A 27,671-nucleotide genomic window follows, 5' to 3' on the forward strand; every position below is an offset into this window, starting at 1 on the left:
CACACCCACACACAGAACATCATAACCCAGGATCAGTCCCGCACACAGAGCATCGTAACCCTGGGTCACCCCCACACACAGAGCATCATAACCCCGGGTCACCCCCACACACAGAGCATCGTAACCCTGGGACACCCGCACACAGAGCATCGTAACCCCAGGTCACCCCCTCACAGAGCATCATAACCCCAGGTCACCCCTCACAGAGCATCGAAACCCCGGGTCACCCCGCCACACAGAACATCGCAATCTCGGGTCACCCCCACACACAGAGCTTCGTAACCGTGAGTCACCTCCTCACACAGAGCATCATAACCCTGGGTCACCCCCCACACAAAGCATCATAACCCCAGATCACCACCTCACAGAGCATCATAACACTTGGTCACTCCCACGCACAGAGCATCGTAACCTCGGGTCACCCCCACACACAGGGCATCGTAACCCGAGGTCACAAGAACACAACAGCATCGTAGCCCCAGGTAAACCCCCACACAGAGCATTGTAACCCCGGGTCACCCTCAAACAGAGCATCGTAACCCCAGGTCACCTGCACACAGAGCATCGTAACTCTGGGTCACCGCCAAACAGAACACCGTAACCTCGGGTCACCCCCACACACAGAGCATCATAACCCCAGGTCACCCCCACACAGAGCATCATAAACACAGGTCACCCCCACAAACAGAGCATCGTAACCCCGGGTCACCCCACACAGAGCATCGTAACCCCAGGTCACCCCTTCACAGAGCACCGTAACCCCAGGTCACCCCTCACAGTGCATCGTAATTCCGGGTCACCCCACACAGAGCATCGTAAACACAGGTCACCCCCACAAACAGAGCATCGTAACCCCGGGTCACCCCACACAGAGCATCGTAACCCCAGGGTCACCCCACACAGAGCATCTTAACCCCGGGTCACCCCACACACAGAGCATCGTAATTCTGGGTCACCCCACACAGAGCATCATAACCCCGGGTCACCCAAACACAGAGCATTGTAACCCCGGGTCAGACCCGCACCGAGCATCGTAACCCCGGGTCACCCCCACACACAGAGCATCGTAACCCCGGGTCATCCCACACAGAGCACCGTAACCCCGGGCCACCCCACACAGAGCACCGTAGCCCCGGGTCACCCCATACAGAGCATTGTAACCCCAGGTCACCCCCTCACAGAGCATCGTAACCCCAGGTCACACCTCACAGTGCATCGTAACCCCTGGTCATCCCACATAGAGCATCGTCACCCCGGGTCGCCCCACACAGAGCATCTCAACCCCGGGTCACCCCACACACAGTGCATCGTAACCCCGGGTCACCCCCACACACAGGGCATCGTAACCTCGGGTCATCCCACACAGAGCATAGTAACCCCGGGCCACCCCACACAGAGCATCATAGCCCCGGGTCATCCTGCACAGAGCATCGTAACCCCGGGCCACCCCACACAGATCATCATAACTCTGGGTCATCCCCACAGACAGAGCATTGTAACTTCGGGTTACCCTACACAGAGCATCGTAAACACGGGGCACCCCCAGACACAGAGCATCGTAGCCCCAGGTCATCCCCACACACAGAGCACGTTACACCAGGTCACCCCTTCACAGTGCATCATAACCCCGGGTCACTCCCACACAAAGAGCATCGTAACACCAGGTCACCCCTTCACAGAGCAGCATAACCCCAGGTCACCCCCACACACAGAGCATCGTAACCCCAGGTCACCCCACACACAGAGCATCGTATCCCCGGTTCACCCCCATACACAGAGCAGCATAACTCCAGATCACCACACACACAGAGCATCGTAACCCCAGGTCACCCCCTCACAGAGCATCATAACCCCTCATCATCCCCACATAGAACATCATAACCCCGGGTCACCCCACACATAGCATCATAACCCCTGGTCACTCCCACACACAGAGCATCGTAAGTCCAGGTCAACCCCACACACAGAGCATTGTAACCCCAGGTCATCCCACATAGAGCATCGTAACCCTGGGTCACCCCACACACAGAGCATCGTAACCCCAGATCACCCCCACACAGAGCATCGTAACCCCGGGTCACTCCCACACACAGAGCATCATAACACCAGGTCACCCCTTCACAGAGCAGCGTAACCCCAGGTCACCCCCACACACAGAGCATCGTAACCCCAGGTCAACACACACACAGAGCATCGTATCCCCAGTTCACCCCCATACACAGAGCAGCATAACCCCGGGTCACCCCACACACAGAGCATCGTAACCCCAGGTCACCCCCTCACAGAGCATCATAACCCCTCATCATCCCCACATAGAACATCATAACACTGGGTCACCCCACACAGAGCATCATAACCCCGGGTCACTCCCACACACAGAGCATCGTAAGTCCAGGTCAACCCCACACACAGAGCATTGTAACCCCAGGTCATCCCACATAGAGCATCGTAACCCTGGGTCACCCCACACACAGAGCATCATAACCCCAGATCACCCCCACACAGAGCATCGTAACCCCGGGTCACTCCCACACACCGAGCATCGTAACACCAGGTCACCCCCAGATATAGCATCATAACCCTGGCTCACCCCACACACAGCGCATCATAACCCCAGGTCACCCCCTCACAGAGCATCGTAACCCTGGGTCAACCCCACACACAGAGCATCGTAATTCCGGGATATCCCCACACACAGAGCATCGTAACCCCGGATCATCCCACATAGAGCATCGTAACACCAGGTCACCCCCCACGACACAGAGCATTGTAACCATGCGTCACCCCGCCACACAGAGCATCATAACCCCGGTTCACCAGCACAGAGAGCATCGTAATCCCAGGTCACCCCCTCACAGAGCATCGTAACCCTGGATCATCCCACATAGAGCATCATAAGCCTGGGTCACCCCCACACACAGAGCATCGTAACCTCGGGTCACCCCATACACAGAGCAGCATAACCATGGGTCACCCCACACACAGAGCATCGTAACTCCGGGTCATCCCACACAGAGCATCGTAACCCCAGGCCACCCCACACAGAGCATCATAACCCCGGCGTCGTCCCCACACACAGAGCATTGTAACTTCAGGTCATCCCACACAGAGCATCATAACCCCGGGTCACCCCCACACACAGAGCATCGTAACCCCAGGTCACCCCCACACACAGAGCATTGTAACCCTGGGTCATCCCACATAGAGCAACATAACCCCGGGTCACCCCACACACAGAGCATCATAACCCCGGGTCACTCCCACGCACAGAGCATCGTAACCTCGGGTCACCCACACACACAGAGCATCGTAACCCGAGGTCACAACCACACAAGAGCATCGTAGCCCCAGGTAAACCCCCACACAGAGCATTGTAGCCCCGGGTCACCACCAAACAGAGCATCATAACCCCAGGTCACCTGCACACAGAGCATCGTGACTCTGGGTCACCGCCAAACAGAACACAGTAATCTTGGGTCACCCCCACACACAGAGCATCGTAACCCCAGGTCATGCCCACACAGAGCATCGTAACCCCAGGTCACCCCCTCACAGAGCATCGTAACCCCAGGTCACCCCCTCACAGAGCATCGTAACCCCAGGTCACCTCTCACAGTGCATCGTAACCCCGGGTCTTCCCACATAGAGCATCATCACCCTGGGTAACCCCACACAGTGCATCTTAACCCCGGGTCACCCCACACACAGAGCATCGTAATTCCGGTTCACCACACACAGAGCATCATAACCCCGGGTCACCCAAACACAGAGCATTGTAACGCCGGGTCAGACCCGCACCGAGCATCGTAACTCCGGGTCACGCCCATACAGAGCATCGTAACCCCAGGTCACCCCCTCACAGAGCATCGTAACCCCAGGTCACCTCTCACAGTGCATCGTAACCCCGGGTCTTCCCACATAGAGCATCATCACCCCGGGTCACCCCACACACAGTGCATCTTAACCCCGGGTCACCCCACACACAGAGCATCGTAATTCCGGTTCACCACACACAGAGCATCATAACCCCGGGTCACCCAAACACAGAGCATTGTAACGCCGGGTCAGACCCGCACCGAGCATCGTAACTCCGGGTCACGCCCATACACAGAGCATCATAACCCCGGGTCAGCCCCACACACAGAGCATCGTAACCCCGGGTCATCCCACACAGAGCATCGTAACCCCCGGCCTCCCCACACAGAGCATCGTAGCCCCGGGTCATCCCGCACAGAGCATCGTAACCCCGGGGCACCCCACACAGAGCATCATAACACTGGGTCATCCCCACACACAGAGCATTGTAACTTCGGGTTACCCCACACAGAGCATCGTAAACACGGGGCACCCCCAGACACAGAGCATCGTAACCCCAGGTCACCCCCACAAACAGAGCATCGTAACACCAGGTCATCCCGTCCACACAGAGCATCGTAACCCCGGGTCACCCCACACACAGAGCATCATAACCCCGGGTCACTCCCACGCACAGAGCATCGTAACCTCGGGTCACCCCCACACACAGAGCATCATAACCCGAGGTCACATCCACACAAGAGCACCGTAGCCCCAGGTAAACCCCCACACAGAGCATTGTAACCCCGGGTCACCACCAAACAGAGCATCGTAACCCCAGGTCACCTGCACACAGAGCATCGTAACTCTGGGTCACCGCCAAACAGAACACCGTAACCTCGGGTCATCCCCACACACAGAGCATCGTAACCCCAGGTCACCTCCACACAGAGCATCGTAAACACAGGTCACCACCACACACAGAGCATCGTAACCCCGGGTCACCCCACACAGAGCATCGTAATCCCAGGTCACCCCCTCACAGAGCATCGTAACCCCAGGTCACCCCTCACAGTGCATCATAACCCCGGGTCATCCCACATAGAGCATCGTCACCCCGGGTCACCCCACACAGTGCATCATAACCCCGGGTCACCCAAACACAGAGCATTGTAACCCCGGGTCAGACCCGCACCGAGCATCGTAACTCCGGGTCACGCCCACACACAGAGCATCATAACCCCGGGTCAGCCCCACACACAGAGCATCGTAACCCCGGGTCATCCCACACAGAGCATCGTAACCCCCGGCCACCCCGCACAGAGCATCGTAGCCCAGGGTCATCCCGCACAGAGCATCGTAACCCCTGGCCACCCCACACAGAGCATCATAACACTGGTTCACCCCCACACACAGAGCATTGTAACTTCGGGTTACCCCACACAGAGCATCGTAAACACGGGGCACCCCCACACACAGAGCATCGTATCCCCAGGTCATCCCATCCACACAGAGCATCGTAACACCAGGTCATCCCTTCACAGAGCAGCATAACCCCAGGTCACCCCACACACAGAGCATCGTAACACCAGGCACCCCCTCACAGAGCATCGTAAGTCCGGGTCACCCCCACACACAGAGCATCGTAACCTCGGATCATCCCACATAGATCATCGTATGCCTGGGTCACCCCCACACACAGAGCATCGTAACCATGGGTCACCCCACACACAGAGCATCGTAACCCCGGGTCATCCCACACAGAGCATCGTAACCCCAGGCCACCCCACACAGAGCATCATAACTCTGGGTCATCCCCACACACAGAGCATTGTAACTTCAGGTCATCGCACACAGAGCATCGTAAACACGGGGCACCCCCTCACAGAGCATCGTAACCCCGGGTCACCTCCACACACAGAGCATCATAACCCCAGGTCAACCCCACACACAGAGCATTGTAACCCTGGGTCATCCCACATAGAGCAACGTAACCCTGGTTCACCCCACACACAGAGCATCATAACCCCGGGTCACTCCCATGCACAGAGCATCGTAACCTCGGGTCACCCCCACACACAGAGCATCGTAACCCGAGGTCACAACCACACAAGAGCATCGTAGCCCCAGGTAAACCCCCACACAGAGCATTGTATCCCCCGGGTCACCCCCAAACAGAGCATCGTAACCCCAGGTCACCTGCACACAGAGCATCGTAACTCTGGGTCACCGCCAAACAGAACACCGTAACCTCGGGTCACCCCCACACACAGAGCATCATAACCCCAGGTCACCCCCACACAGAGCATCGTAAACACAGGTCACCCCCACAAACAGAGCATCGTAACCCTGGGTCACCCCTCACAGAGCATCGTAACCACAGGTCACCCCTCACAGTATATCGTAACCCCGGGTCATCCCACATAGAGCATCGTCACCCCGGGTCACCCCACACAGAGCACCTTAACCCCGGGTCACCCCACACACAGAGCATCGTAATTCCGGTTCACCCCACACAGAGCATGATAACCCCGGGTCAGCCAAACACAGAGCATTGTAACCCCGTGTCAGACCCGCACCGAGCAGCGTAACCCCGGGTCACCCCCACACACAGAGCATCATAACCCCGGGTCACCCCCACACACAGAGCATCGTAACCCCGGGTCATCCCACACAGAGCATCGTAACCCCGGGCCACCCCACACAGAGCATCGTAGCCCCGGGTAATCTCGCACAGAGCATCGTAACCCCGGGCCACCCCACACAGAGCATCATAACTCTGGGTCATCCCCACACACAGAGCACTGTAACTTCGGGTTACCCCGCACAGAGCATCGTAAACACGGCGCACCCCCACACACAGAGCATCGTAACCCCAGGTCATCCCCTCCACACAGAGAATCGTAACACCAGGTCACCCCCTCACAGAGCATCGTAACCCCATGTCACCTCCACACACAGAGCATCGTAAACCCAGGTCACCCCCACACAGAGCATCATAACCCCGGGTCACCCCACACACAGCGCATCATAACCCTAGGTCAACCCCTCACAGAGCATTGTAACCCTGGGTCACCCCGCCACACAGAGCATCGTAACCCCGGTTCACCCCAAAAAGAGCATCGTAATCCCAGGTCACCCCCTCACAGAGCATCGTAACCCTGGATCATCCCACATAGAGCATCGTAAGCCTGGGTCACCCCCACACACAGAGCACCGTAACCTCGGGTCACCACATACACAGAGCAGCATAACCATGGGTCACCCCACACACAGAGCATCGTAACCCCGGGTCATCCCACACAGAGCATCGTAACCTCAGGCCAAGCCACACAGAGCATCATAACTCTGGGTCATCCCCACACACAGAGCATTGTAACTTCAGGTCAACCCACACAGAGCATCGTAAACACGGGGCACCCAAACACAGAGCATTGTAACCCCGGGTCAGACCCGCACTGAGCATCGTAACCGCAGGTCACCCCCACACACAGAGCATCATAACCCCGGGTCACCCCCACACACAGAGCATTGTAACCCCGGGTCATCCCACACAGAGCATCATAGCCCCAGGTCATCTCGCACAGAGCATCGTAACCCCGGGCCACCCCACACAGAGCATCATAACTCTGGGTCATCCCCACACACAGAGCATTGTAACTTCAGATTACCCCACACAGAGCATCATTATCACGGGGCACCCCCACACACACAGCAACGTAACCCCAGGTCATCCCCTCCACACAGAGCATCGTAACACCAGGTCACCCCCTCACAGTGCAGCGTAACCCCGGGTCACCCCCACAAACAGAGCATCGTAATCCCAGATCACCCCCACACACAGAGCATCATACCCACGGTTCACCCCCATACACAGAGCACCTAATCCCGGGTCACCCCACACACAGAGCATCGCAACCCCAGGTCAACCCCTCACAGAGCATCGTAACCTCTCATTATCCCCACATAGAACATCATAACCCCGGGTCACCCCACACACAGAGCATCGTAACCCCGGGTCACTCCCACACACAGAGCATCGTAAGTCCAGGTCACCCCCACACACAGAGCATTGTAACCCCGGGTCATCCCACATAGAGCATCGTAACCCCGGGTCACCACACACACAGAGCATCGTAACCCCTGGTTACCCTCACACGGAGCCTCATAACCCCGGGTCACTCCCACACACAGAGCATCGTAAACCCAGGTCACCCCCACACATAGAGCATCATAACCCCGGGTCACACCACACAGAGCATCGTAACCCCAGGTCACCCCTCGCAGAGCATCGTAACCTGGGGTCATCCCACAGAGCATCGTCACCCCGGGTCACCCCACAGAGAGCATCATAACCCCGGGGCACCCCACACACAGAGCATCGTAAGTCCGGGTCACCCCCACACACAGATCATTGTAACCCTGGGTCATCCCACATAGAGCATCGTAACCCCAGGTCACGCCACACACAGAGCATCGTAACCCCAGGTCACCCCCACACAGTGCATCGTAACCCCGGGTCACTCCCACACACAGAACATCGTAACCTCAGGTCACCCCCACACAGCGCATCGTAAACCCAGGTTACCCCCACACACAGAGCATCATAACCCCAGGTCACCACACAGAGCATCGTAACCGCAGGTCACACCTCACAGAGTATCGTAACCCCGGGGCATCCCACACACAGAACATCATAAACACATGCCACCCCCACACAGAGCATCGTAACCCCAGGTCACCCCCACACAGAGCATCGTAATCCCAGGTCACCCTTCACAGTGCATCGCAACCCCGGGTCATCCCACACTGAGCATCGTAACCCCGGGCCACCCCACACAGAGCATCGTAACCCCAGGTCATCCCACACAGAGCATCGTAACCCCAGGTCACCCCCACAAACAGAGCATCGTATCCCTGGTTCACCCGCACACACAGGGCAGCGTAACCCCGTGTCACCCCACACACAGAGCATCGTAACCCCAGGTCACCCTTCACAGAGCATCGTAACCCCGGCTCACCCCACACACAGCGCATCATAACCCCAGGTCACCCCCTCACAGAGCATCATAACCCCGGGTCAACCCCACACACAGAGCATCGTAATTCCGGGATACCCCTACACACAGAGCATCGTAACCCCGGATCATCCCACATAGAGCATCGTAACCCCAGGTCACCCCCCGACACAGAGCATTGTAACCCTGGGTCATCCCACCACACAGAGCATCGTAACCCCGGTTCACCCCCACAGAGAGCATCGTAATCCCAGGTTACCCCCTCACAGAGCATCGTAACCCTGGATCATCCCACATAGAGCATCGTAAGCCTGGGTCACCCCCACACACAGAGCATCGTAACCTCGGGTCACCCCATACACAGAGCAGCATAACCATGGGTCACCCCACACACAGAGCTTCATAACCCCGGGTCATCCCACACAGAGCATCGTAACCCCAGGCCACCCCACACAGAGCATCATAACTCTGGGTCATCCCCACACACAGAGCATTGTAACTTCAGGTCATCCCACACAGAGCATCGTAACCCCGGGTCACCCCCACACACAGAGCATCGTAACCCCAGGTCACCCCCACACACAGAGCATTGTAACCCTGGGTCATCCCACATAGAGCATCGTAACCCCGGGTCAACACACACAGAGCATCATAACCCCAGGTCAACCCACACACACAGCATCATAAGTCCGGCTCACCACCCCACACAGAGCATTGTAACCCCGGGTCACCCCCACACACAGAGCATCGTAACCCCGGGTCACCCCCACACACAGAGCATCGTAACCACAGGTCACCCCCACACACAGAGCATTGTAACCCTGGGTCATCCCACATAGAGCAACGTAACCCCGGGTCACCCCACACACAGAGCATCATAACCCCGGGTCACTCCCACGCACAGAGCATCGTAACCTCGGGTCACCCCCACACACAGAGCATCGTAACCCGAGGTCACAACCACACAAGAGCATCGTAGCCCCAGGTAAACCCCCACACAGAGCATTGTAGCCCCGGGTCACCACCAAACAGAGCATCATAACCCCAGGTCACCTGCACACAGAGCATCGTGACTCTGGGTCACCGCCAAACAGAACACAGTAATCTTGGGTCACCCCCACACACAGAGCATCGTAACCCCAGATCACGCCCACACAGAGCATCGTAACCCCAGGTCACCCCCTCACAGAGCATCGTAACCCCAGGTCACCTCTCACAGTGCATCGTAACCCCGGGTCTTCCCACATAGAGCATCATCACCCTGGGTAACCCCACACAGTGCATCTTAACCCCGGGTCACCCCACACACAGAGCATCGTAATTCCGGTTCACCACACACAGAGCATCATAACCCCGGGTCACCCAAACACAGAGCATTGTAACCCCGGGTCAGACCCGCACCGAGCATCGTAACTCCGGGTCACGCCCATACACAGAGCATCATAACCCCGGGTCAGCCCCACACACAGAGCATCGTAACCCCGGGTCATCCCACACAGAGCATCGTAACCCCCAGCCTCCCCACACAGAGCATCGTAGCCCTGGGTCATCCCGCACAGAGCATCGTAACCCCGGGGCACCCCACACAGAGCATCATAACACTGGGTCATCCCCACACACAGAGCATTGTAACTTCGGGTTACCCCACACAGAGCATCGTAAACACGGGGCACCCCCAGACACAGAGCATCGTAACCCCAGGTCACCCCCACAAACAGAGCATCGTAACACCAGGTCATCCCGTCCACACAGAGCATCGTAACCCCGGGTCACCCCACACACAGAGCATCATAACCCCGGGTCACTCCCACGCACAGAGCATCGTAACCTCGGGTCACCCCCACACACAGAGCATCATAACCCGAGGTCACAACCACACAAGAGCACCGTAGCCCCAGGTAAACCCCCACACAGAGCATTGTAACCCCGGGTCACCACCAAACAGAGCATCGTAACCCCAGGTCACCTGCACACAGAGCATCGTAACTCTGGGTCACCGCCAAACAGAACACCGTAACCTCGGGTCACCCCCACACACAGAGCATCGTAACCCCGGGTCACCCCACACAGAGCATCGTAACCCCAGGTCACCCCCTCACAGAGCATCGTAACCCCAGGTCACCCCTCATAGTGCATCATAACCCCGGGTCATCCCACATAGAGCATCGTCACCCCGGGTCACCCCACACAGTGCATCATAACCCCGGGTCACCCAAACACAGAGCATTGTAACCCCGGGTCAGACCCGCACCGAGCATCGTAACTCCGGGTCACGCCCACACACAGAGCATCGTAACTCCGGGTCACGCCCACACACAGAGCATCATAACCCCGGGTCATCCCACACAGAGCATCGTAACCCCCGGCCACCCCGCACAGAGCATCGTAGCCCAGGGTCATCCCGCACAGAGCATCGTAACCGCGGGCCACCCCACACAGAGCATCATAACACTGGTTCACCCCCACACACAGAGCATTGTAACTTCGGGTTACCCCACACAAAGCATCGTAAAGACGGGGCACCCCCACACACAGAGCATCGTATCCCCAGGTCATCCCATCCACACAGAGCATCGTAACACCAGGTCATCCCCTCACAGAGCAGCATAACCCCAGGTCACCCCACACACAGAGCATCGTAACACCAGGCACCCCCTCACAGAGCATCGTAAGTCCGGGTCACCCCCACACACAGAGCATCGTAACCTCGGATCATCCCACATAGATCATCGTATGCCTGGGTCACCCCCACACACAGAGCATCGTAACCTCGGGTCACCACATACACAGAGCAGCATAACCATGGGTCACCCCACACACAGAGCATCGTAACCCCGGGTCATCCCACACAGAGCATCGTAACCCCAGGCCACCCCACACAGAGCATCATAACTCTGGGTCATCCCCACACACAGAGCATTGTAACTTCAGGTCATCGCACACAGAGCATCGTAAACACGGGGCACCCCCTCACAGAGCATCGTAACCCCGGGTCACCTCCACACACAGAGCATCATAACCCCAGGTCAACCCCACACACAGAGCATTGTAACCCTGGTTCACCCCACACACAGAGCATCATAACCCCGGGTCACTCCCATGCACAGAGCATCGTAACCTCGGGTCACCCCCACACACAGAGCATCGTAACCCGAGGTCACAACCACACAAGAGCATCGTAGCCACAGGTAAACCCCCACACAGAGCATTGTATCCCCCGGGTCACCCCCAAACAGAGCATCGTAACCCCAGGTCACCTGCACACAGAGCATCGTAACTCTGGGTCACCGCCAAAGAGAACACCGTAACCTCGGGTCACCCCCACACACAGAGCATCATAGCCCCAGGTCACCCCCACACAGAGCATCGTAAACACAGGTCACCCCCACACACAGAGCATCGTAACCCTGGGTCACCCCTCACAGAGCATCGTAACCACAGGTCACCCCTCACAGTATATCGTAACCCCGGGTCATCCCACATAGAGCATCGTAACCCCGGGTCATCCCACATAGAGCATCGTCACCCCGGGTCACCCCACACAGAGCACCTTAACCCCGGGTCACCCCACACACAGAGCATCGTAATTCCGGTTCACCCCACACAGAGCATGATAACCCCGGGTCAGCCAAACAGAGCATTGTAACCCCGTGTCAGACCCGCACCGAGCAGCGTAACCCCGGGTCACCCCCACACACAGAGCATCGTAACCCCGGGTCATCCCACACAGAGCATCGTAACCCCGGGCCACCCCACACAGAGCATCGTAGCCCCGGGTAATCTCGCACAGAGCATCGTAACCCCGGGCCACCCCACACAGAGCATCATAACTCTGGGTCATCCCCACACACAGAGCACTGTAACTTCGGGTTACCCCGCACAGAGCATCGTAAACACGGCGCACCCCCACACACAGAGCATCGTAACCCCAGGTCATCCCCTCCACACAGAGAATCGTAACACCAGGTCACCCCCTCACAGAGCAGCGTCACCCCAGGTCACCCCCACACACAGAGCATCGTAACCCCAGGTCACCCCCACACACAGAGCATCGTATCCCTGGTTCACCCCCATACACAGAGCAGCATAACCCCGGGTCACCCCACACACAGAGCATCGTAACCTCAGGTCACCCACTCACAGAGCATCATAACCCCTCATCATCCCCACATAGAACATCATAACCCCGGGTCACCCGACACACAGAGCATCGTAACCCCAGGTCACTCCCACACACAGAGCATCGTACGTCCGGGTCACCCCCACACAGAGCATCGTAACCCCATGTCACCTCCACACACAGAGCATCGTAAACCCAGGTCACCCCCACACAGAGCATCATAACCCCGGCTCACCCCACACACAGCGCATCATAACCCCAGGTCAACCCCTCAGAGAGCATTGTAACCCCGGGTCAACCCCACACGCAGAGCATCGTAATTCCGGGATACCCCCCACACAAAGAGCATCGTAACCCCGGATCATCCCACATAGAGCATCGTAACCCCAGGTCACCCCCCGACACAGAGCATTGTAACCCTGGGTCACCCCGCCACACAGAGCATCGTAACCCCAGTTCACCCCCAAAGAGAGCATCGTAATCCCAGGTCACCCCCTCACAGAGCATCGTAACCCTGGATCATCCCACATACAGCATCGTAACCCAGGTCACCCCTCACAGAGCATCGTATCCCCGGGTCAACCCCACACACACAGCATCGTAATTCCAGGATACCCCCATACACAGAGCATCGTAACCCCGGGTCACCCCCACACACAGAGCACCGTAACCTCGGGTCACCACATACACAGAGCAGCATAACCATGGGTCACCCCACACACAGAGCATCGTAACCCCGGGTCATCCCACACAGAGCATCGTAACCCCAGGCCAAGCCACACAGAGCATCATAACTCTGGGTCATCCCCACACACAGAACATTGTAACTTCAGGTCAACCCACACAGAGCATCGTAAACACGGGGCACCCAAACACAGAGCATTGTAACCCCGGGTCAGACCCGCACTGAGCATCGTAACCCCAGGTCACCCCCACACACAGAGCATCATAACCCCGGGTCACCCCCACACACAGAGCATTGTAAACCCGGGTCATCCCACACAGAGAATCGAAACCCCGGGCCACCCCACACAGAGCATCATAGCCCCGGGTCATCTCGCACAGAGCATCGTAACACCGGGCCACCCCACACAGAGCATCATAACTCTGGGTCATCCCCATACACAGAGCATCGTAACTTCGGATTACCCCACACAGGGCATCGTTATCACGGGGCACCCCCACACACACAGCAACGTAACCCCAGGTCATCCCCTCCACACAGAGCATCGTAACACCAGGTCACCCCCTCACAGTGCAGTGTAACCCCGGGTCACCCCCACACACAGAGCATCGTAATCCCAGGTCACCCCCACACACAGAGCATCGTATCCACGGTTCACCCCCATACACAGAGCATCGTATCCACGGTTCACCCCCATACACAGAGCACATAATCCCGGGTCACCCCACACACAGAGCATCGCAACCCCAGGTCAACCCCTCACAGAGCATCGTAACCTCTCATCATCCCCACATAGAACATCATAACCCCGGGTCACCCCACACACAGAGCATCGTAACCCCGGGTCACTCCCACACACAGAGCATCGTAAGTCCAGGTCACCCCCACACACAGAGCATTGTAACCCCGGGTCATCCCACATAGAGCATCGTAACCCCGGGTCACCACACACACAGAGCATCGTAACCCCTGGTTACCCTCACACAGAGCCTCATAACCCCGGGTCACTCCCACACACAGAGCATCGTAAACCCAGGTCACCCCCACACACAGAGCATCATAACCCCGGGTCACACCACACAGAGCATCGTAACCCCAGGTCACCCCTCGCAGAGCATCGTAACCTGGGGTCATCCCACAGAGCATCGTCACCCCGGGTCACCCCACACAGAGCATCATAACCCCGGGGCATCCCACACACAGAGCATCGTAAGTCCGGGTCACCCCCACACACAGATCATTGTAACCCTGGGTCATCCCACATAGAGCATCGTAACCCCAGGTCACGCCACACACAGAGCATCGTAACCCCAGGTCACCCCCACACAGTGCATCGTAACCCCGGGTCACTCCCACACACAGAACATCGTAACCCCAGGTCACCCCCACACAGCGCATCGTAAACCCAGGTTACTCCCACACACAGAGCATCATAACCCCAGGTCACCACACAGAGCATCATAACCGCAGGTCACACCTCACAGAGCATCGTAACCCAGGTCACCCCTCACAGAGCATCGTATCCCCGGGTCAACCCCACACACAGAGCATCGTAATTCCAGGATACCCCCATACACAGAGCATCGTAACCCCGGGTCACCCCCACACACAGAGCATCGTAATCCCAGGTCACCCCACACACAGAGCATCGCAACCCCAGATCAACCCCTCACAGAGCATCGTAACCTCTCATCATCCCCACATAGAACATCATAACCCCGGGTCACCCCACACACAGAGCATCGTAACCCCGGGTCACTCCCACACACAGAGCATCGTAAGTCCAGGTCACCCCCACACACAGAGCATCGTAACCCCAGGTCACCCCCACACAGTGCATCGTAACCCCGGGTCACTCCCACACACAGAACATCGTAACCCCAGGTCACCCCCACACAGTGCATCGTAAACCCAGGTTACCCCCACACACAGAGCATCATAACCCCAGGTCACCACACAGAGCATCGTAACCCAGGTCACCCCTCACAGAGCATCGTATCCCCGGGTCATCCCACATAGAGCATCGTCACCCCAGGTCACCCCACACAGAGCATCGTAACCCCAGGTCACCCCCACACAGAGCATCGTAACCCCGGGTAACACCCACACACAGAGCATCGTAACCCCAGGTCACCCCCACACAGAGCATCGTAATCCCAGGTCACCCTTCACAGTGCATTGCAACCCCGGGTCATCCCACACTGAGCATCGTAACCCCGGGCCACCCCACACAGAGCATCATAACCCCAGGTCATCCCACACAGAGCATCGTAACCCCGGGCCACCCCACACAGAGCATCATAACTCTGCGTCATCTCCTCCACACAGAGCATCGTAACCCCAGGTCACCCCCACACACAGAGCATCGTATCCCTGGTTCACCCACACACACAGGGCAGCATAACCCCGTGTCACCCCACACACAGAGCATCATAACCCCAGGTCACCCTTCACAGAGCATCGTAACCCCGGCTCACCCCACACACAGCGCATCATAACCCCAGGTCACCCCCTCACAGAGCATCATAATCCCGGGTCAACCCCACACACAGAGCATCGTAATTCCGGGATACCCCTACACACAGAGCATCGTAACCCCGGATCATCCCACATAGAGCATCGTAACCCCAGGTCACCCCCCGACACAGAGCATTGTAACCCTGGGTCACCCCACCACACAGAGCATCGTAACCCCGGTTCACCCCCACAGAGAGCATCGTAATCCCAGGTTACCCCCTCACAGAGCATCGTAACCCTGGATCATCCCACATAGAGCATCGTAAGCCTGGGTCACCCCCACACACAGAGCATCGTAACCTCTGGTCACCCCATACACAGAGCAGCATAACCATGGGTCATCCCACACACAGAGCTTCGTAACCCTGGGTCATCCCACACAGAGCATCGTAACCCCAGGCCACCCCACACAGAGCATCATAACTCTGGGTCATCCCCACACACAGAGCATTGTAACTCCATGTCATCCCACACAGAGCATCGTAAACACGGGGCACCCTCTCACAGAGCATCGTAACCCCGGGTCACCCCCACACACAGAGCATCGTAACCCCAGGTCACCCCCACACACAGAGCATTGTAACTCCATGTCATCCCACACAGAGCATCGTAAACACGGGGCACCTTCTCACAGAGCATCATAACCCCGGGTCACCCCCACACACAGAGCATCGTAACCCCAGGTCACCCCCACACACAGAGCATTGTAACCTTGGGTCATCCCACATAGAGCATCGTAACCCCGGGTCAACACACACAGAGCATCGTAACCCCAGGTCAACCCACACACACAGCATCATAAGTCCGGCTCACCCCGCCACACAGAGCATTGTAACCCCGGGTCACCCCTCACAGAGCATCCTATCCCCAGGTCATCCTACATAGAGCATCGTCACCTCAGGTCACCCCCACACAGAGCATCGTAAACCCAGGTCACCCCTCACAGAGCATCCTATCCCCAGGTCATCCTACATAGAGCATCGTCACCCCAGGTCACCCCACACAGAGCATCGTAACCCCAGGTCACCCCCACACAGAGCATCGTAACCCCGGGTAACCCCCCCACACAGAGCATCGTAACCCCAGGTCACCCCCACACAGAGCATCGTAACCCCAGGTCACCCCTCACAGTGCATCGCAACCCCGGGTCACCCCACACAGAGCATCGTAACCCCGGGCCACCCCACACAGAGCATCGTAACCCCAGGTCATCCCACACAGAGCATCATAACTCTGCGTCATCCCCTCCACACAGAGCATCGTAATCCCAGGTCACCCCCACACACAAAGCATCGTATCCCTGGTTCACCCCCATACACAGAGCAGCATAACCCCGTGTCACCCCACACACAGAGCATTGTAACCCCAGGTCACCCCTCACAGAGCATCGTAACCCTGGGTCACCCCACACACAGAGCATCGTAACCCCGTGTCACCCCCACACAGTGCATCGTAACCCCGTGTCACCCCACACACAGAGCATCGTAACCTCGGGTCACCCCCACACACAGAGCATCGTAACCCCGGGTCACCCCCCACACAGAGCATCGTAACCCCAGGTCACCCCCTGACAGAGCACCGTAACCCCGGATCATCCCACATAGAGCATCGTAACCCCAGGTCACCCCACTAACAGAGCATCATAACCCTGGGTCACCCCCACACACAGAGCATCGTAACCCCGGGTCACCTCCACACACAGAGCATCGTAACCCCGGGTCACCACCACACAGAGCATTGAAACCCCGGGTCACTCCCCCACACAGACCATCGTAACCCCGGGTCAACCCCACACAGAGCATCGTAACCTCGGGTGACCCCCACACAAAGAGCATTGTAACCCAGGGTCACCACCGCACAGAGCATCGTAACCCCGGGTCATCCCCACACAGAGCATTGTAACCCTGGGTCACCCCCACACAGAGCATCGTAACCCCGGGTCACCCCACACACAGAGCATCGTAACCCCGTGTCACCCCCACACAGAGCATCGTAACCCCATGTCACCCCTACACACAGAGCATGGTAACCTCGGGTCACCCGCACACACAGAGCATCGTAACCCCGGGTCACCCCCACACACAGAGCATCGTAACCCCGGGTCACCCCCACACAGAGCATTGTAACCCCCGGTCACCCCAACACAGAGCATCATTACCCCAGGTCACCATCACACACAGAGCATCATAACCCTGGGTAACCCCACACACAGCATCGTAACCGCAGGTCACCCCCTCACAGAGCATCGTAACCCCAGGTCACACCTCACAGAGCATCATAAGTCCGGGTCACCCCACACAGAGCATTGTAACCCCGGGTCACCCCCCACACAAAGCATCATAGCCCCAGGTCACCCACACTCACAGAGCCTCATAACCCCGGATCAACCCCACACACAGAGCATCGTAACCCCTGGTCACCACCTCACACAGGCCATCATAACCCCGGGTCACCCCCACACACAGAGCATCGAAACCCCAAGTCACCCTCACACAGGGCATCGTAATCCCAGGTCAACCCCCACACAGAGCATCGTAACCCCGAGTAACCCCAAACAGAGCATCGTAACCCCGGGTCACCACACACACAGAACATCGTAACTCCGGGTCACCCCACACAGAGCATCGTAATCCTGGGTCACCCCCTTCACAAAGCATCGTAACCCTGGTGATCCCACACAGAGCATCATAACCCCGGGCCACCCCACACAGAGCATCATAACTCTGGGTCATCCCCACACACAGAGCATTGTACCTTCGCATCACCCCACACAGAGCATCGTAAACATGGGTCACCCCCACACACAGAGCATCGTTACCCCAGGTCACCCCCGCACAGAGCATCGTAACCCCGGGTCACCCCCATACACAGAGCAGCATAACCCAGGGTCACCCCACACACAGAGCATCGTGACCCCAGGTCACCCCCTCAGAGAGCATCGTAACCCCACATCACCCCCACATAGAACATCATAACCCCAGGTCACCCCACACACAGATCATCGTAACCCCGGGTCACCCCCACACACAGATCATCGTAACCCCGGGTCGCCCCCACACACAGAGCATTGTAACCCCGGGTCATCCCACATAGAGCATCGTAACACCGGGTCACCCCACACAAGAGCATCGTAACCCCGTGTCACCCCCACACAGAGCATCAGAACCCAGAGTCACCCCCACACACAGAGCATCGTAACCCTGGGTCACCCCCACCCACAGAACATTGTAACCTTTGGTCACCCCCACACACACAGCATCATAACCCCGGGTCACCCCCACACACACAGAGCATCGTAACCCCAGGTCACCCCCGCACAAAGCATCATAATCCCAGGTCACCTCCACATACAGAGCATCGTAATGCCGGGTCACCCCACACAGCGCATCATAACCACAGGTCACCCCCTCACAGAGCATCGTAACCCCGGGTCATCCCACATAGAGCATCGTCACCCCGGGTGATCCCACACAGAGCATCGTAACCTCGGGTCACACCACACAGAGCATCGTAACCCCGGGTCACCCGAAACACAGAGCATCGTAACCCCGGGTCACACCCACACCGAGCATCATAACCCCGGGTCAGCCCCCACACAGAGCATCGTAACCCCGGGTCATCCCACACAGAGCATCGTAACACCGGGCCACCCCACACAGAGCATCATAACTCTGGGTCATCCCCATACACAGAGCATTGTAACCCCGGGTCACACCCACAGAGAGCATCGTAAACATGGGTCACCCCCACACACAGAGCATCGTAACCCCGGGTCACCCCCACACACAGAGCATCATAACCCTGGGTCACCCCCATACACAGAACAGCATAACCCAGGATCACCCCACACACAGATCATCGTAACACCAGGTCACCCCCTCAGAGAGCATCGTAAACACTGTCACCCCCACACACAGAGCATCGTAACCCCGGGTCACCCCCACACACAGAGCATCATAACCCTGGGTCACCCCCATACACAGAACAGCATAACCCAGGGTCACCCCACACACAGATCATCGTAACACCAGGTCACCCCCTCAGAGAGCATTGTAACACCGCATCACCACCACATAGAACATCATAACCCTGTTTAACCCCCACACAGAGCATCATAACCCAGAGTCACCCCCACACACAGAGCATCGTAACCCCGGGTCACCTCCACCCACAGAGCATCGTAACCTCGGGTCACCCCCCCACACAGAGCATCGCAACCCCTGGTCACCCCCACACACACAGAGCATCGTAACCCCAGGTCACCCCCACATACAGAGCATCGTAATGCCGGGTCATCCCACACAGCGCATCATAACCCCAGGTCACCCCCTGACAGAGCTTCGTAACCCCGGGTCATCCCACATAGAGCATCTTCATCCCACATAGAGCATCGTCACCCCGGGTGATCCCACACAGAGCATCGTAACCCTGGGTAACACCACACAGAGCATCGTAACACCGGGTCACCCCAAACACAGAGCATCGTAACCCCGGGTCACACCCACACCGAGCATCATAAACCCGGGTCACGCCCCACACAGAGCGTCGTAACCCCGGGTCATCCCACACAGAGCATCGTAACCCCGGGCCACCCCACACAGAGCATCATAACTCTGGGTCATCCCCATACACAGAGCATTGTAACTTCGGGTCACCCCACACAGAGCATCGTAAACACGGGTCACCCCCACACACAGAGCATCGTAACCCCGGGTCACCCCCACACACAGAGCATCGTAACCCTGGGTCACCCCCATACACAGAGCAGCATAATCCAGGGTCACCCCACACACAGAGCATCGTAACCCCAGGTCAACCCTCAGAGAGCATCGTAACCCCACATCACACCCACATAGAACATCATAACCCCAGCTCACCCCCACACACAGAGCATCGTATCCCCAGGTCAGCCCCCACACAGAGCATCGTAACCCCAGGTCATCCCACATAGAGCATCGTAACCCCGGGTCACCCCACACACAGAGCATCGTAACCCCGGGTCACCCCCACACAGAGCATCATAACCCAGAGTCACCCCCACACAGAGAGCATCGTAACCCCAGGTCACCCCCACCCACAGAGCATCGTAACCTCGGGTCACCCCTGCACAGAGCATGATAGCCCCAGGTCACCCCCACATACAGAGCATCGTAATGCCGGGTCACCCCACACAGCGCATCATAACCCCAGGTCACCCCCTCACAGAGCATTGTAACCCGGGTCATCCCACATAGAGCATTGTCACCCCGGGTCACCCGAAACACAGAGCATCGTAACCCCGGGTCACACCCACACCGAGCATCATAACCCCGGGTCAGCCCCCACACAGAGCATCGTAACCCCGGGTCATCCCACACAGAGCATCGTAACACCGGGCCACCCCACACAGAGCATCATAACTCTGGGTCATCCCCATACACAGAGCATTGTAACCCCGGGTCACACCCACAGAGAGCATCGTAAACACGGGTCACCCCCACACACAGAGCATCGTAACCCCGGGTCACCCCCATACACAGAACAGCATAACCCAGGGTCACCCCACACACAGATCATCGTAACACCAGGTCACCCCCTCAGAGAGCATCGTAAACACTGTCACCCCCACACACAGAGCATCGTAACCCCGGGTCACCCCCACACACAGAGCATCATAACCCTGGGTCACCCCCATACACAGAACAGCATAACCCAGGGTCACCCCACACACAGATCATCGTAACACCAGGTCACCCCCTCAGAGAGCATTGTAATACCGCATCACCACCACATAGAACATCATAACCCTGTTTAACCCCCACACAGAGCATCATAACCCAGAGTCACCCCCACACACAGAGCATCGTAACCCCGGGTCACCTCCACCCACAGAGCATCGTAACCTCGGGTCACCCCCCCACACAGAGCATCGCAACCCCTGGTCACCCCCACACACACAGAGCATCGTAACCCCAGGTCACCCCCACATACAGAGCATCGTAATGCCGGGTCATCCCACACAGCGCATCATAACCCCAGGTCACCCCCTGACAGAGCTTCGTAACCCCGGGTCATCCCACATAGAGCATCTTCATCCCACATAGAGCATCGTCACCCCGGGTGATCCCACACAGAGCATCGTAACCCTGGGTAACACCACACAGAGCATCGTAACACCGGGTCACCCCAAACACAGAGCATCGTAACCCCGGGTCACACCCACACCGAGCATCATAAACCCGGGTCACGCCCCACACAGAGCATCGTAACCCCGGGTCATCCCACACAGAGCATCGTAACCCCGGGCCACCCCACACAGAGCATCATAACTCTGGGTCATCCCCATACACAGAGCATTGTAACTTCGGGTCACCCCACACAGAGCATCGTAAACACGGGTCACCCCCACACACAGAGCATCGTAACCCCGGGTCACCCCCACACACAGAGCATCGTAACCCTGGGTCACCCCCATACACAGAGCAGCATAATCCAGGGTCACCCCACACACAGAGCATCGTAACCCCAGGTCAACCCTCAGAGAGCATCGTAACCCCACATCACACCCACATAGAACATCATAACCCCAGCTCACCCCCACACACAGAGCATCGTAACCCCAGGTCAGCCCCCACACAGAGCATCGTAACCCCAGGTCATCCCACATAGAGCATCGTAACCCCGGGTCACCCCACACACAGAGCATCGTAACCCCGGGTCACCCCCACACAGAGCATCATAACCCAGAGTCACCCCCACACAGAGAGCATCGTAACCCCAGGTCACCCCCACCCACAGAGCATCGTAACCTCGGGTCACCCCTGCACAGAGCATGATAGCCCCAGGTCACCCCCACATACAGAGCATCGTAATGCCGGGTCACCCCACACAGCGCATCATAACCCCAGGTCACCCCCTCACAGAGCATCGTAACCCGGGTCATCCCACATAGAGCATTGTCACCCCGGGTCACCCCACACAGAGCATCGTAACCCCGGGTCATCGCACACAGAGCATCGTAACCCCGGGTCACCCCCACACACAGAGCATCGTAACCTCGGGTCACCCCCACACACAGAGCATCGTAACCCTGGGTCACCCCCACACACAGAGCATCGTAACCTCAGGTCACACCCACACAGAGCATCGTAAGTCTGGGTCAACCCCCCAAACAGAGCATCATTACCCCAGGTCACCTGCACACACAGAGCATCGTAACCCCGGGTCATCCCACACAGAGCATCGTAACCCCAGGTCACCCCCACACACAGAGCATCGTAACCTCAGGTCACACCCACACAGAGCATCGTAACCCCAGGTCACCCCCTCACAGAGCATCATAACCCCGGTTCACCCCCAAACAGAGCATCATTACCCCAGGTCATCCGCACACACAGAGCATCGTAACTCTGGGTCAACCCCAAACAGAGCATCGTAACCCCGCGTCACCCCCACACACAGAGCATCGTAATTCCGGGTCACCCCCACACACAGAGCATTGTAACCCTGGGTCACCCCCATACACAGAACAATGTAACCCTGGGTCACCCCACACACAGAGCTTCGTAACCCCAGGTCACCCCCACACACAGGGCATCGTAACCCCGGGTCATCCCACACAGAGCATCGTATACACGGGTCAGCCACACACACAGTCCATCATAACCCCGGGTCACCCCCACACACAGAGCATCATAACCCCGGGTCACCCCACACACAGTCCATCGTAACCCCGGGTCACCCCCACACACAGAGCATCGTAACTCCGGGTCACCACCACACACAGAGCATCGTAACCCCGGTCATCCCATATAGAGCATCGTAACCCTGGGTCACCCCACACAGAGCATCATAACCCCGGGTCACCCCACACACAGTCCATCGTAACCCCGCGTCACCCCCTCACAGAGCATCGTAACCCCGGGTCAACCCACACACAGTCCATCGTAACCCCGGGTAACCCCCACACACAAAGCATCGTAACTCCGGATCACCACCACACACAGAGCATCGTAACCCCGGGTCACCCCCACACACAGAGCATTGTAACTCCGGGTCACCCCCACACACAGAGCATCATAACCCCGGGTCACCCCCACACACAGAGCATCGTAACCCCGGGTCACCCCCACACACAGAGCATCATAACTCCGGGTCACCACCACACACAGAGCATCGTAACCCTGGGTCATCCCACATAGAGCATTGTAACCTCGGGTCACCCCACATACAGAGCATCATAACCCCGGGTCACCCCACATACTGAGCATTGTAACCCCGGGTCACCTCCTCACAAACCATCGTAACCCCGGGTCACCCCCACACAGAGCATCGTAGCCCTAGGTCACCCCCTCACAGATCATCGTAACCCCAGGTCACCCCCACACAGAGCATCATAACCCCAGGTCACCCCCTCACAGAGCATCATAACCCCAGATCATCCCACATAGAGCATCGTAACCCCGGGTCACCCCACACACAGAGCATCGTAACCCCGGATGACCCCCACACACAGAGCATCGTAACCCCGGGTCACCCCCACACACAGAGCATCGTTACCCCGGGTCACCCCCACACACAGAGCATCGTAACCCCGGGTCACCCCCACACACAGAGCATCGTTACCCCGGGTCACACCCACACACAGAGCATCGTATCCCCGGGTCACCCGCACAAACAGAGCATCGTTACCCCGGGTCACCCCCACACACAGAGCATCGTAACCCCGGGTCACCCCCACACACAGAGCATCCTAACCCCGGGTCACCCCACACACAGCGCATCGTATCCCCAGGTCACCCCCTCACAGAGCATCGTAACCCCGCATCATCCCCACACAGAGCATCGCAACCCTGGGTCACCCCCACACACAGAGCATCGTAACTCCTCCATTTTGGCTGATAAAGTATTGGTGGAATTCTCTTGAGCTGGTTTACTCAGTCGCTAACCTAATGCTCATTCCTCCTCCCCAGATCCTCAGTGGCAGCAACAATGATGAGTTCCTGTCCTCCATCCTGGCTGAAGCTGTTCCTGCCTCCCCGCTCTGGTCGTCGGCCGGCAGTGATAGTGGGATATCCGAAGACCACCTGTCCGACCAGCTGGACAGCCCCCAGCACTGCATGCCGCCCAACAGCCCCCGGGACCTCAAGGCTTTCTGCACCGAGCCAACCTTTCACCCTGGGTCAGAGCTCTGCTGCCAGGCTGCTGCTCCAAGGGCTCCAGAGGCTGACTGCCCAGATGCAGAGATCTCCATCGATTTCGGTAAGAAGCCTTGCTTCCCTTTAACTGCAGGCTCCAACGGGTCAGTGTGAATGGAGCAGGGGGTGGGGGTTGGTGTCGGAGAGGAATTTCCCCGATTTCCGCCCCCCACCCCGCATAATTGGCCTAGGCTTTTATTTCCTTTCTGGGATGGGGGGATTGTCGTTTGAGGAGAGATTGAGTTGACTCGGCCTATCTACCAGAGTTTAGAAGAGTAAGAGGTGATTACATTGAAATGTATAAAATCCTTAAGGGGCTTGACAGGGTAGATACAGGGAGGATGTTTCCCCTGGCTGGGGACTCTAGAACCAGGGGTCACAGTCTCAGAATAAGAGGTCGGTCATTTAGGACTGAGATGAGGAGAAATTTCTTCACTCAGAGGGTAGTGAATCTTTGGAATTCTCTACCCCAGAGGGCTGTGGAGGCTCAGTCATTGAGTATATTCAAGGCAGAGATCGAAAGATTTTTGGATATTAAGGGAATGAAGGGATATGGGGATAGTGCAGGAAGGTGGAGTTGAGGTCGAAGATCAGCTATGATCTTATTGAATGGCGGAGCAGGCTCGAAGGGCCGAACGGCCTACTCCTGCTCCTATTTTTTTACGTTCTTATTTTCTCTCCCAGGACTCCCTCGGATCAGTCCTTATGTCTGTGAGAATGCAGCCTGCTCAGAGTTTTATTCGTACATGTTTAACACAGGGGAGTAATTGCAAATTAGCAAGCAGAGTCAAACAGGGAGCTCTTTCTACACAACTCTGGAACTCTTTAAAAGTCATTGCCCCCTCCGCCGAATAATTTCCCCCCTGGTGAAGGTCCTGAGAATTCTCCAGCACCTCACTCAAAGGGCTATTCTTCATGCTTGAGTTCGGGCAGCAGGGGTCTGCAGGCTATTTGGCTATGGCGGGCATCACAGAGAGACCTGTCATCACCTGCTTCCCACATCCACACTTCCCGGCAGACGTCACTGGATAGCAATCGGGAGCGGGAAACATCTGGCTGATCTCCCCTCCCAAGACCAGAGGGAACAAGCCCACTTGTAGTGTCCAACTGCTGTTGTCGGGAGCTGTCGGAGGAATACTGACCAAGGCTCAAAGCTGGGACCTTAATACTCGCACCTTGTACTGCGTCATGACTTTGCAATCCACCAATGTGCTTTACACAATGGACTACAAGTACAACAGCCATGTTGTCCCAGCAGAAAGTGCCATCCGTGAATCAGAGGTAGCTCTCTCGCGGGTTCAAGTCCCACTCCAGAGGCTTGAGCACAAAATCCAGGCTAACACTGCAGTGCAGTACTGGGGGAGTGCCGCACTATCGGAGGTGCCGTCTTTCAGATGAGACGTTTAAACCGAGGCAAAAGCAAAATATTGCTGATGCTGGAAATCTGAAATAAAAATAGAAAATGCTGGAAATACTCAGCAGGTCAGGCAGCATCTGTGGAGAGAGAAACCTGAAAAGTCATCGACTTGAAACGTGAACTCTGTTTTTCACTGACCTGCTGAGTGTTTCCAGCATTTTCTGTTTTTATTTATGTTAAACCGAGGCCCCGCTTGTCCTCTCAGGTAGATGTAAAAGATCCCAAGGCACTATTTTGAAGAAGAGCAAGGGAGTTCAATTCAATTCAATTCAATTCAATTTTATTTGTCATATATGCAGCAGACGTGTGTACTGCACAATGAAATGTTGATTTTTACGAGTTCTCCCTAGTGTCCTGCCCAATATTTATCCCCCGACCCACATGACTAAAACAGATTATTATCTCATTGGTGTTTGTGGGAGCTTGCTGTGCGCAATTTGGCTGCCACGTTTCCTACATTACAACAGTGACTACCAAGTGTAACCCAAGGCAGAGACTCCGGAGGCATACTGATCTGGTTTAAAACAGAACTTAAGAATTACATCAAATTTATAAAAAAGGGCGAAAACCATATGTGGCTCAAACTTGAGAGGGAGATTATCTCAAACACCCAAGATGTTTACATTTGCGCACTTTATATCCCTCCAATCGATTCCCCGTACTACAAAGAGGACACCTTCTCCAACATGGAGGGGGAAATTATCCAATACCAGGCCCAGGGGAACGTGTTGATCTGTGGGGACCTCAATTCAAGAACGGGCGAAGAACCAGACTTCACCAATAATCAGGGAAACAATTACGTATTCGGGAATAACCACTTTGACATCCCTTCCCTTCCATACAGGCATAACTGCGACAAGCAGTCAAATACCAACGGTAAACAGCTACTACAGCTCTGTCGAAACCTGGGTCTGTACATTGTCAATGGTAGGTTCATAGGAGA

At 57.0% G+C, this 27,671-nt stretch overlaps 1 protein-coding gene across 3 annotated transcripts in view; it reads left to right on the forward strand.

Moving 5' to 3' along the window:
* Positions 1–27,671, forward strand: part of LOC147108365 (cyclic AMP-responsive element-binding protein 3-like protein 3) — a 143,303-nt gene that overhangs the window by 86,202 nt on the left and 29,430 nt on the right. For all 3 annotated transcript variants that reach the window (XM_086004966.1, XM_086004967.1, XM_086004965.1), the window contains one exon: positions 25,087–25,375. In XM_086004966.1, the coding sequence (XP_085861092.1) occupies positions 25,087–25,375 (289 nt within the window). The remainder of the gene's footprint in view (positions 1–25,086; positions 25,376–27,671) is intronic.

This window comes from Somniosus microcephalus, chromosome 13 (genome assembly GCF_052327205.1).
Source record: "Somniosus microcephalus isolate GS21.2 chromosome 13, FLI_Smic_1.0, whole genome shotgun sequence".
Taxonomy (NCBI): Eukaryota; Metazoa; Chordata; class Chondrichthyes; order Squaliformes; family Somniosidae; genus Somniosus; species Somniosus microcephalus.